The sequence below is a fragment of the Thamnophis elegans genome, chromosome 1 (assembly GCF_009769535.1).
Source record: "Thamnophis elegans isolate rThaEle1 chromosome 1, rThaEle1.pri, whole genome shotgun sequence".
Taxonomy (NCBI): Eukaryota; Metazoa; Chordata; class Lepidosauria; order Squamata; family Colubridae; genus Thamnophis; species Thamnophis elegans.
In genome coordinates this window covers 51,041,245-51,054,069 of record NC_045541.1, presented here as the reverse complement: position 1 = coordinate 51,054,069, position 12,825 = coordinate 51,041,245, and the positions used below count along the sequence as shown (strand labels likewise).

The following is a 12,825-nucleotide window of genomic DNA, read 5'->3' as shown; positions in this document are numbered from 1 at the left end:
AGAGAGATACAAAGTGTTCCTTACACAGGTAAGGGAATAAGAAATGATACCAAATTATAACCTATTAAATGAAATAATAAACGTATAAGAATGATAGATGTTAAAACACCTGTAACCAAACGACATGCTGTATGTGATGATGGGTTTTTTTTTCTCTTTTTTTGTTTTTTTTTCTTTGTGTTTTTTTTCTTTTTTCTTTTTGTTTTCTATCGGTTCTCCAGAACTGGTCAGAACCTGCTGAATACTACCACTGATTCCCAATCATTAATCTATTTCTAGACAGAAGCATAATAAACTTTTCACATCAAAAGTACCGACTTTTGCTATATTCCTAGCAAATACCATACCTAAGATTTTTTTTTAATGATTCTGTTCTTGTTTCAAGATATTTATGACTCAGATGCATATTCTCTGCTAAATATGGACAATGTGAACAAACTGCAGGCATCAATCGGTGTTATTTCAGCACATTTCTTTTTATAAATCTAGCCTGCAATCATTATCCTTCCTGGATGGTCTCAATCTAAGTTTCCCCATTTAAAGCAAACATTCATCTTTATTCATTTGTTTGCATGCTGGACACTTAGAGAAACACCTCTCTAAGCTCATGTTCATTGTGATAAATGTACCTTTGCAGGTTCATATACTCTGCATGAGGTGCCATAAGTTGCCTCTATTCCATTTCTATAGCATCATTTTAGGAAAAGCAAAGCAATCACTGTTAGCAACAAGATGCACAGAAAAATTCACTGTTCACTGCTTATTAGTGAAGCCAACCTTGAAGTGCAGCTTCAACCGCAATAATGCACGGACAAACAATAGATACAAACTCTCGGTAAACTGTTCCAAACTCGATTGCAGAAAATATGACTTCAGCAACAGAGTGGTCAATGCATGGAATGCACTACTTAACTCTGTTGTTATATCCTCAAACCCCCATAACTATATCCTTAAACTGTCTAGTGTAGACCTCACCCCTTTCCTAAGAGGTTTGTAAGGGGCGTGCATAAGCACACCAGCATTCCTACTGTTCCTCTCCTACTGTCCCCATTTATTCATACCAATTTCCTGTGTTCATGTCCATATTTATACTTATACCTGTTATCTTTTACATATTTGACAAACTAAATAAATAAAATAAATATATCATGCTCTTTCCCAATGATAAACTATAGGAAACAATGCAGTTCTATACTACCATATTTGCACGTCCAGGATTATTTGTCTTCGATCAACTTCTTTGGTATAGGTTTTCACTCCTTTAATTTTAGGGCACTGAAAGAAACGCATGCAGCAGTATTATTAATACAGCAATGAGAAAGCCTCATTTACCTTAGCACAAAGATAACAGCCAAACATCAAGCTAGAGCCATCATAATAAAAAAAAATCTGCAGAAAGAAAACAAAATAATTACAGAATCTTTCTCTCCTGCCCGTTGTTTTCTTTTCTTTCTGCAGAATAAAATACAGAATATTTTCTAATCTGCTACCCCTCAGAGTTTTGCAACTAAACCTGATATTATTTCCGGTCACCAGGGAGTTGAAAGATTTTTCTTCAACACATCTAGGAGGCATTATTTGGGGAAAAGCTGTACTGCAGCCATTAAGTTTGTATTTTAAAATTCAGCCAGCTAAAAATGTTAGCTGTTGAATCCAACACAAGGAAGGCATCCAAAATTTAAAAACTTGCTAAGAAAACAGAAATTCAGTTGCCAATTTAAGGTTACTGAACAAAATTAAGTCCTTAATTAATTGAATTGACAATGCAAAGCATTTTCTTTCAATATTATTGCATGCATTTTTTAAAATACCGAACAAAGGATCTTTACTCTTTTTATATTAATAAAATCAGGAACTAAGTGAATAATGAATGGAAAGAGGATTTTTCGTTACCATTGATAACCCCTATAAGTAGAGACTACTTAACAATTACATATTTAGAATAGGGTGGGAAAAAACATCATAAGATTAGTTCTAACTTCTGGCAGGAGTTACATTTTAAAGCTGCAACATCTTTTTGTTCTCTTTTTATGCTAAAATCTTGAGGAAGATTCATGTATAATCTGAAAGATTCTGAAAACAAATACCTATTTTGAATAAAATGGATAGAAGTTCACAATCCTTTTGTGCAGATATCTACTCTATGTTACCCTACCTAGAGTTTTATATTTTAGTCGAGTAGTGTAACTTAAGAAACGGATTTGAACAAGGACATTATATTACAGCTATAATTAATAAAGTGAATATCAAAAATCATTGTATCACAAATAATCAGAAATTAAAATAAATGGATCCAGATATATCTTAAGCCTATGTAGACACAGAAAATACACTTTTGAAAAACAAGTCTGGAAATGGCTGTCATTTTCAAAGACATCACCTTACCTTATCTCCAAGATGGATTCTAGTAAATGTACATGTTTTCAGATGTACATTCTTTCCTCTGATTTTTGGTTCAAGGATTTCCTTAAATGTCTTTTCCATAATTGTTCCAAAATATGGCCAGAACTGTTCAACAATCTAGTCATAAAACAATAAAAGGCTAATGTCACCACTTGTATATTACCGTTGTTTACAGTGGTGGGTTTCTACCGGTTCGCACTAGTTCTTCAGAACCGGTAGCTCTGCTGTCAAGCAGCGAACAAAGCAGTTCTCTGTTGCTTTGAAGGTGGGCCCGCCCAGCCATCCGACCCTTGGTTATACCTACCTTTATTTTAGCTTCCCAAGCCCAGCTGATCAGGGGCGACCAATTGATCAGCCGCTCCTCAGCTGTTTTCCTTGCTTTCCGAGCAAGTTTCTTTTAAGTGTGTGCATCTGGCGCACACTCAACGAACCGGTAGGAACGCCAGCAGGAACCCACCACTGGTTGTTTACCATTTGTGAGTGATAGAACATACACTTTTTAGATGAAAATGTAGTTAAATATTGTGGGGTTTCTGAATTCAAATTGATAGTCTTGGCATATTACACTGATTTAACTGTAGCTGAAAAAAAAGAAAATGTGCATAATTGATGTGGCAATACCAGGGGATAGGAGAATAGAAGGAAAAGAATAGGAGAAGACCACAAAGTATCATGATCTCAAATGAAAGTTGAAAGTATGGTGATGAGTCCAGTGATTATTGGCATACTGATACCATACCAGAAAATCTTGAACAGCACTTAGAAAAGCTGCACATTTACAAAATTTCCATCTGTCAATTACAAAAGACCAAAAAGTCATGCTGCTTGGATCTACACTGATACATCACAACAACCTAGGTTCTTGGGAAGAGTTGGATGCATATGAAGGCCAACACCAGCTAAAGAACTGGCAGCTATGATGTCACAATTGTTGGGATAAGATCAGAAGATTCAGAAAAATGATTTTCAAAACACACATTTGGCAATACTGCTTTAATTTACGCTGTGTATTAGATTCCCTCATGATTTCCCAGGAATGCATAAAATTTCCCAAACTATTGAATAATTTTCAGCCTAGGCATGGTCTCTCTCTTTCTCTCTATTCTTGCTACTGCTATGAACTCCTAACATAACATTAGACAGAGTAGTTCAATATTTCACTTTTCTTCCACATCTAATATGCAAATCTTACTACTTGGACATGGGAGCATTTCATTCCATATGTCCTGCCAGATTAAAGTCTGGTGCTGATGACAACTCTTCCAGTCAGTTTACTGCAGTTTGATTGATTAACACTGAAGGTATTGTAGATTTGGGCTGGCAAGGAAGACTCAGATAATTACAGGATAATTGTCATTTTTATCAAGATCTGCCTAATACTGGAAAATAAAAATATTTGGGAAAAAAAAGATCTGCCTAAGAGCTGAACATATATGATGACATAAATGCTATGGCTACTTAGTTTTGATAACAAAGATTGCTGCACAATTTGTTTTGGAGAGATCTCTGCAAAGGCAGATGGTAATGTTTTTTTACTTCAGTGGAAGAGAATTTTGATCAAACAAACTTCAGGACAAACCCTGAATTTGATACAAATGTTACCCAACTTATCCCAGCCACTTAACTAGAGCAAACAAGCTTATTCGCAGTTGATTCAACAGTCAAGTTACAAAGCAAACTTTGAAGCAGAAACATTCCAATCTTACGTTTATCAGATAAAAGCTCATTTCATATCCAATGCCTTACCTTGTTCAGCCATTCTACCCGTTCAACATCTGGGAAGTGCACCTGCAAAGCAAGGCAAAGAAGAAGCAGGTGAAAACTGACTGGACTATGAGAATTAATATGCAAGATGCAAATAAAGTGACAGGACTAACAAAGGACTATTATAAAGCATGATTCTATAGCAATATCAAAAATATCCCTACAAAATATATTTCATTTTCAGATTTATATCCATTATGAAAGAATTACAGTTGCAAGCAGAGCTCCGTACTAAAAATGGAAAGCAAGATTAATTCAACTCAAAGAAATAGCTATAGCTTTGTAGTAGAGGGCAACATTTTATATACAAGCAAGCTAATTTCTCTTTTTTCTGTTTATTATCTTGATGTTGAGGGGGATGCTTATTTTATAGGAATTTGATTATTAGTTGCCCAGAGCCTCTAGAAACAGGGACTGACTGACTGACTGACTGACGGACGGACGGACGGAAGGAAGGAAGGAAGGAAGGAAGGAAGGAAGGAAGGAAGGAAGGAAGGAAGGAAAAAAATAATTTGTGGAACTTTCAGTTAAAAGCCAATTAAGCAATACTTTTGAAAAACATCATTTTTGTTTTTCTCTCTGACAGCTTCTTCTTCTGAGAATAGTCAATTGAAGTAGGTCAACCAGCTATTCAAGAATCATGATAAAGACATCTATAGAAGCCCACAATTATACCTAACCTGCAATCCAAGTTCTCACATATTTCAGAGTGGAGATCATTGAAATACTGAGATTTCTTTATCTTCAATTTTTGTCACCCACACTAATGTGAAATAAAGTGATTTATTTCACCTTGTTAGCCTTAGGCTAATTCTTCATGGTAAACCAGATTTATTGTACAGATAAAATTTGCTCACTTATTAAAAATGAACAACATAAAGGCCTATTTTGTATTTATATCTTAAGATAATGGTAGTAAGTAGAATTGCTTTCCCCTAAAAACTGTGAGCAAATACCTTAATTAAGAGGGCCATGCATTCTTTAAAAAAAAGAACCACTCTAGAATGAACTGGAAGTCTGATCTAAATTAAGATTAGAGGATAATATTTTTGCTTTTAATTGTATTAAATATTACAATTAGATAATTGTTATTTAAGCTTTTTAAGGGCCACAGATTACATAACTCATTATTACACAAACATGTGTAGCTTTAAAAACAAAGGGGTAAAGTAACTTTTCTAAAAAATGTTCATGTGTTAGAGGTGCTTCACAATCAATGTTATTAACCCCTGTGCTATAAATGAAAAGGCCAGGTGCCTCTAAGTTTCCATTCACTTCATAAGTAAAATGTCACACTAAGTCCCGCATTATAGAAAAAGAAAGGCTCCCTCTGTGAAAGAGATGGATGGCTTTAAAATTTGATACATAATAAATAAATAAAATTAAAATATGATGAAAGTACAAATTTAATTCATAAATAAAAGTATTATTATAAAACATAATATTATGTATCCTTCCTAAACTGCATATAATTTTTAGTAGAGGAAATGATGGTAATACAAGTAGTATGCTGGCTTACAAGCACTCTAAATGAGAGATCCTAGTTAACATAGAATACTAAGAACTGGATTTACAATCGAGTTTCGAAGTCGCAATGTCCATCTCCCATGGCCACATGACTGCATAAAACCAACGAATTTATGCCTACATGGGTAGCAGCTTTGGGAGAAAAATAAAATAAATGGCAGGTCGAAATCAGTTCTCAGCATAGTTCAATTAAAATGATAATCATGTATTAGCAAATCCTGCAACATGAATTGCACAAGATTTGTGGAGGGAGGGAGGGAGGGAGGGAGCGTATGTGCACACTTGTCAGGACCACAACCTGGAAGAGGAGCTGCCCAAGGGGCATATACACGCCAGAAAATGAACTTCCGGTTTCCGGCACAACTTCTGGTTTCTGGCATGCTGGTCAGCTAGTCTTCCAGTTTCTGGCGACCATGCACGGACAACAATCAGCTGGCGCATGCTCACACCAGAAAATGGAAGACCAGCTCGTCTAGTTTCCGGCACTGCTGCACACATTGCCAGCTGATCTTTGCATGTGCATGCACGCCAGTAACCTGGAAGAGGAATGGACGACACCTCGCGTGCCATGCCACATGGTTCCATATGCCATTTCGGGCACGTGTGCCATACTTTCACCATCATGGGCTTACAACATTTATAAGCTTGGCTCCATATAAATATATTAACATGGTACACAATACAATTCAGACAAGAGGGCAGGAAATCTCAATTTGAGTGAAAGCTGATGTTAGATGTGATGTGGGTATTACAGTGGAACCATTGCAAGAAGCTATCAAATGCTACTGATCAAGACCAGAGTCCCACTCTCAACAATAACTTTGGAGGGAGAGACAAGCTGTAGTCTCCTTGCATAGGAGAAGATATACTCAACCAAGCAAAAGACACTTATGAATAAACACGTGCACTCTCTTACTATTAAGTATACTTCCATCTCATCAGGTAAACTAGATTAAGCAAGTAGGAAACAAACCAGTCCCTAATGGTAAAGTGATTCACACAAGATTGCTTTGTAAAGCAAAACAAAAATGCAAAGTAAACAAAATGACGAGCCATGTCTGATTTACAGTACTCCAGGTATTTCTTACTCAGCCTCAGTGTTCCTCACATGTAACAGACGAGCAGAGGAACAGAAAAATTGAGCCTTAAGGCAGTTTTAAAGAGTGTTTGTTAGAATACCTCATATGAGTCAATTCAAATGTAGGCTTGATCTGGACAGTACAGTCACCCAGAGTGCAAGCTTCATTTTGTTCTTGATCTCACACATAACTTTGTATCTCTCTTCAGATTGACTAGCAGGATGAAGCCCACCCAGGCAGAATTGGACTATACCACTCGTGATCTTAGTTAGTTCATAACATAAGGAAATGCTGCTGGTATAGTATAAACAAATAACATGCATAAAAAACCAGGTGTTTTGTGATTATTCCAGTGAACCAATGTGGCTTGTCAAATTTTGTTGCTTTTTATTTCAAGGAAGAGGGTCCCCCTATTGTAGATAAGCATCAACATCTTTTAAAATGTGAGGTGCAAAGTTCATTCATTGTTGGCAAGTCCAGCTCTAAACAGTTCTCACTGAAACAATTGTTCTTTATTTACTCTACACTAACATTCACACTAATGGTGCAACAGCTACTGTATTGTTTCTGTGTAATTGAGAGAGGTCAGACTGAGGCATTCTGTTCTGAAAGTATTACATTCTCATGATAACAAATTCAATAGTTCATAATTGGCCATATTTTCCTCTTCACTACATAGCTTTTATACAGAAGGAGAAGGAAAGCTGTACTTAACCTTTCACATAAAGTTGGCAGGAAAAAGAGACAGATGAAATACATTAGTAATTCGATAGGCTGTTTTCTAAGATGTGAAGTATTTGGATCAGTTAGGATTTACAAAGTCTTAAGTGCCAAATTTACCATGAGCCCAGTGCTTCAGATTTAGGTAAACCTGGGATCCAACTAGTGTTTGCTTATTATTACTCTTATCCTGTTTCTGTTTTTGAAAGAAATTAAGACTGCTTTGTAGAAAAAGATTCCCAATCAGCCTGCCACCCAAAAAACATAATCAAACCCATAACCATTTAACAGGTTTGTCGGATTTTTAACATCAGATTCCTTCTTAATCTGCTCTGGAATACCTCTAGAAAGAATTCCTTTAGAAGCTTTATTCCTTCATGAAACAGCTCCGGGTTCAAAGCGATAAAGGAATGTTCTTTGCATAAGGCCCATATGAATTAAATCTGACACTCAAAACTTTTCAAAGCCATAAGACCTGATAGGTCTCAGGAGGTATTTACAAAACTCATTCAACTTTCCCATCCAAGCTAACTTCTTTAGCAAATCCTGTACTGCAATAATATGATATTTGTAAATAAGACGTTAACCCAATAGAGATCATTATGCAGCTGTTTCACTGCACTCTAAATTTAGTTAAGCAGGCAGTCAAAAGTTAAGGCAGTCAGGGTTTATACACTGCATTAAGCTATAATATTATTTCTTTGGCCTTGGAATGCAAGGTGATCAAACCAGTCAGCCCTAGAGGAGATCAACCCTGACTGTTCTTTAGAAGGGCAGATCCTGTAGATGAAACGCAAATACTTTGGCCACCTAATGAAAATGAGAAAAGCTCAATGCTGGGAAAAATTGAGGGCAAAAGAAGAAAGGGACGACAGAGAATGAGGTGACTGGATGGAGTCACCAAAGCAGTAGGCATGAGCTTAAATGGACTCCAGAGGATGGTAGAGGACAGGAAGGTCTGGAGGAACATTGTCCATGGGGTCGTGACGGGTCAGACATGACTTTGCAGCTAACATCAACCACAAAATCAAACTTGGTTTACTCAATAATCCATGACTGAACAAACTAGAGACAAATTTCTATGTTCTTATTTCTACATCCATCCCTTTATTACGAAGCAGAGCAGAATTTTTCCAGAAATCTGTAACATTTCTGTTGACATTAAGGAGTACGAAATATTTTTTTACAGACCCTTTCACGAGGTGTCTTCTGGAATCTATTTATTTCTTTGATACACAGAAAGTCCTAGACTTATGACCACAAATTTTCTGGTGGTAAGTGAGACAGATGGGTGAATTTTGCCTCACTTTACAAGCTTTCTTGTCCTAGTTGTTAAAGTGAATCACTGCATTTGTTAAGTTAGTAACACAGTTGTTAAGCAAACCTGGCTCCCCCATTGACTTTGCTTATCAGAAGGATGCAAAAGAGGATCACATGACCACATGCAACCACCATAAACATGAGTCAATTGTCAAAAGTCTGAATTTTGAACATGTGACCATGAGAATGCTGTAATGATCGTAAGTATGAAAAATGGTAATAAGTCACTTTTTCAGTACCATTGTAATTCTGAACAGTCACTAAGCAAACTGTTGTAAATCAAGGACTACCTGTATATAATGCCTTTCTACTGCAGGCTCAAAGCGACGTCCATTGCACAACCCTCTCTTATCCTCATGTCAGCCTCATCCTCTTAACCTCATTAGAACTTTGTGAACTAGACTGGGGATAAGGATTAGTCCAAAGTTGCTCAATGAGTTTTCTCAGCTGAAAGTGGACATGAACTTTCACTCCTCCAGTCTTAGTATAGGATCTGAACCAGAGGTGGGTTGCTCCCAGTTTGGCCTGGATCAGGTGAATTGGTAGTAGTGATGGTGGGAGGCTCCGTCCACCTGCCCGGATGCTTCTGCAGGCTCAAAAGCATTGTGCGCACGCCCGAACTGGTAGTAAAAAAATTAGCAACCCACCACTGATCTTAACAACTACAACATATAGTTCTGGTGGGTATTCTGGATTTGTGGTCCTTGTTAAAGCTATGTGAAACAGAAACTACTGGCAGAGAGTGGCTATACAAGTAATCAACCAGTTACCTTAATTTGTTTTAAAAAACATTAAATATGCATCTAGTAAAGTTCAAAGTTAAAAATAATCATTTGGTTGAGTTTCTTACATATGATAGTCCTTTAACCATTTGGAATGCATTGCACATCAACTAATTTTGCATCTGTATATCACCACTCCCATTTCCTCAAAACGTATGTATCAACAGATTTTCTGTTCCACTAATTTACTTTATACAGGCTTTTTTTTACTTAATTGCAACCAACTATGGGGAAACGTCAGCCCATCAAATTTCTTTGTCTGGCAAACGAAGACCCTGTGGGATACCTTCTGGAAGTCTCCATCTCATATTTCTATCTCACCAGATGGTAGCACTCCCTGAGGTCTTCTCATTGAAGCACAAAGGGGATGAGTTCACTGTAGGCTGATGAGACGACCTTCTGGGAATGTCCTAGAAATTAAGATGCTACTCTTGATCTTAGCCAAAAGGCCAAGAATTTAAGAGTCATGCCTCTCCAAGGAGGCCATTACAATTGGATCATTGGAAGCAGTTTAGAAAGCCTAAGTTTTTTATTGATTATATTCTGGTTTTATCAGGTGGCAACATCTGACTGGCTTTGTCTACGTCTGGAAATTAAATAGGGTGAGCCTGCTTTATACTTGGATAAGAGACCTCCAGCAAAAGTTGAGTTGTAAACTAGACTGGGAAATAGAAAAGCATACTGAAGAAAGCAATGGCAAGCCACTTCTATACTATTGTTAACTGAACTATATGGATGCTTCCAAGAAATCACCAGGAGTTTGGATTCAGAAGATGAAACTCAAATACTTTAGCCACCTAATGAGAAGGAAGGACTCACTGGAGAAGAGCCTAATGCCAGGAAAGATTGAGGGCAAAAGAAGAATGGAACAACAGAGAATGAGGTGGCTGGATGGAGTCACCAAAGCAGTAGGTGTGAGTTTAAATGAACTCTTGGGGATGGTAGAGGATAGGAAAGCCTGGAAGAACGTTGTCCATGGGGTCAGGATGGGTCGACATGACTTTGCAACTAACAACAACTTCATTGCTTTTTTTCTAGCCAGAAAATAGCCAAAGTTATTCAACATCACATATTCTATTCTCTTATTCATCCACACCTTAATGAGAACTCATCTGCAGCACAGCCCAACACTTGTAAATACAAAGGAAAGAGACAGAGATGCCAATATTTATTGGAGATGGGACATAGAAAGAAAAAGCACCCATGAGTATGTGCATGGACCTCAGAGGACTTTCTGCCCAATTACCCCATAATCCTAGCAATGCCACTGCAGGTTCTTGTCTTTCCCAATGAACAACAACATTTGGTCACAGCCCAGATTTTAGGGTGGGGTTGAGTTTCAATAGAATTGGAAGAAATCCTTGAAAGCAGTGCAACTCCAAGACCAGAAAAAGCTCCCCAGATTTGCTCCTGGCAGCAAAGTGAAAGGTGTTCTGTCTCACTCGGGGGAAGATGTTGTTGTTTTTGTCAGCCAATGACTTTGTGCTTGGAAAAAGAATATAAAAACATTTTGAAAACAAGTTCTTTAAAAAAATCAGAAATGGACTTTAAAACTTGCACCAATTTTAACTACAAAACATAATGAACAGAAGTTTAAAAGTCATAAATCACAGCTTAAAGGCTTGCAACAATAAGTGCTGAATGCTGAGCATCCGTTTGGTTTTATAGGGGAAAGATTTGCAAAACTGTGTCATTACAACATCAGATCTTTTGCCCAAACTAATTCTCACAGAGCTACTCCCTAGGAGACAGCCTTTGATGGGTCTACATTGGGTTACAATAAATGTCCTGGAACACACTGCCCAAGTTTTACTCTCAATCCTATTAAAAGTAGGCAATTTATCACAGAGAAGAGTGAGTTAACCTATTCTCCAAAGCACCTGAGGGAGGATGAGAAGTAATAGATGGAAACTAATCAAAAGGCTTAGAACTAAGGAGAAACTTCCTAACAGTTAGAACAATTAACCAGTGGAACAACCTGCCTTCAGAAGTTGTGGGTGCTCCAACATTGGAGTTTTCAAAGAAGAGATTCCACAGCCCTTTGTGTGAAATGGTATTAGGGTCTCCTGCTTAAGCAGGAGCTTGGGTTAGAAGACCTCCAAGGTCCCTTCCGTTAATTTCTGATGAGTAAGATCAGTAAGCAAGTAGCATAGTTAAAACCACAGTTTTGATTGATGTTAATTTGTTAGGTGTCCCCCTGAATTCCAAACCAGCAGTGGAGAATGGCAGGTTCTCCCCCCCCCCCACCGAAAAGAACAATGATGGACAAGCACCATTGCACTGCCAGGCTCCCCCCTGAGGTGGCATATAGGCTACTTGGTGGGAAGAGGTACTTTTCTCTACTTGTACTATTTAATACCAGGTACTAAGGAACAGAGAGGGATCCAACTAAAGCCTCTGAAGATACCAGGTCCAGGGGCTCATTTGCAGAACTTGGCTCCAGAAGAGCAAGCCCCTCCCTTCCCAAGTTGTTCCTCTGGCCAGCAAGAGAGAGCAAAGTCTGTTCTTCGCTACTCACCCAGGCCGGGAGCTGCTGGAGGGCGATTCCTTGGCTGATGGCTTGCTTTTCATCCTCAACCAGCCCGAAGGCTGCCAAGAGCCGGGATTGCTTCTCTCGCCGATTCCTTCTCCACCACATCCAGAAAAACAAGCCGATCAGCACCCAGATCGTGCTGAGCTCCAGGTAGCCGGCCAGGTAGACCGGCGCGAGGCACAGCACCGCCCGGCCGGCGAAGGAACTCAGCTCACGGAGCATCGGGGGCAGCGGCTTCGCTTCCCACCACGAAAGTCCTTCTTCGCTCGGCTCGGCGCTCGAGGCAGCAGAGTCTGGCTGCTCCGGAGCCGCAGCAGCAGCCGCCGGCTGCATGGCAGTGGAGCCCGAGCAAGAAACCACGAAGAACGACGCCGCTGATCCCGGGCCAGAGGGCGGACGGGCGGGCGGGTCAGCGGGCAGGTGCTCAGCACCTCAACGCAGCTCCCTCAGGAAGCCCGGGGCGCTCCAAGCGCTCGTCGAAGAGCATCCGCGGTGTTGCTACTGTTGCTGCGGCTGCCACCGTCCATTGACTCTCCTCCTCCTCCTCCTCTTTCTCCTCCCTCAGCGCCGCCCCAGCAAAGCAAAGCAAAGCCAAGTCTCGCTCAGGTGTGCCGCTGATTTTCAGCCCCGCCTCCTCCTTTCCCCAGCGGCCGGTCCAGGCAGGTGGGAGATGTCGGGTCGCTGCTCTTTGCTGCCT

At 39.2% G+C, this 12,825-nt stretch overlaps 1 protein-coding gene across 1 annotated transcript in view; it reads right to left on the bottom strand.

Annotated features, from left to right (window-relative positions):
• The window catches only part of ESYT3 (extended synaptotagmin 3), a 59,901-nt gene extending 47,321 nt beyond the window's left edge, over positions 1–12,580 (bottom strand). The window contains exons 1-4 of the mRNA XM_032210183.1: positions 12,114–12,580; positions 4,150–4,191; positions 2,386–2,520; positions 1,199–1,275 (exon numbers count right to left, since the gene is read on the bottom strand). Coding sequence (XP_032066074.1) covers positions 1,199–1,275; positions 2,386–2,520; positions 4,150–4,191; positions 12,114–12,461 — 602 coding nt within the window. The 5' untranslated portion in view covers positions 12,462–12,580. The remainder of the gene's footprint in view (positions 1–1,198; positions 1,276–2,385; positions 2,521–4,149; positions 4,192–12,113) is intronic.
• Between the last annotated feature and the right edge of the window lie 245 nt (positions 12,581–12,825).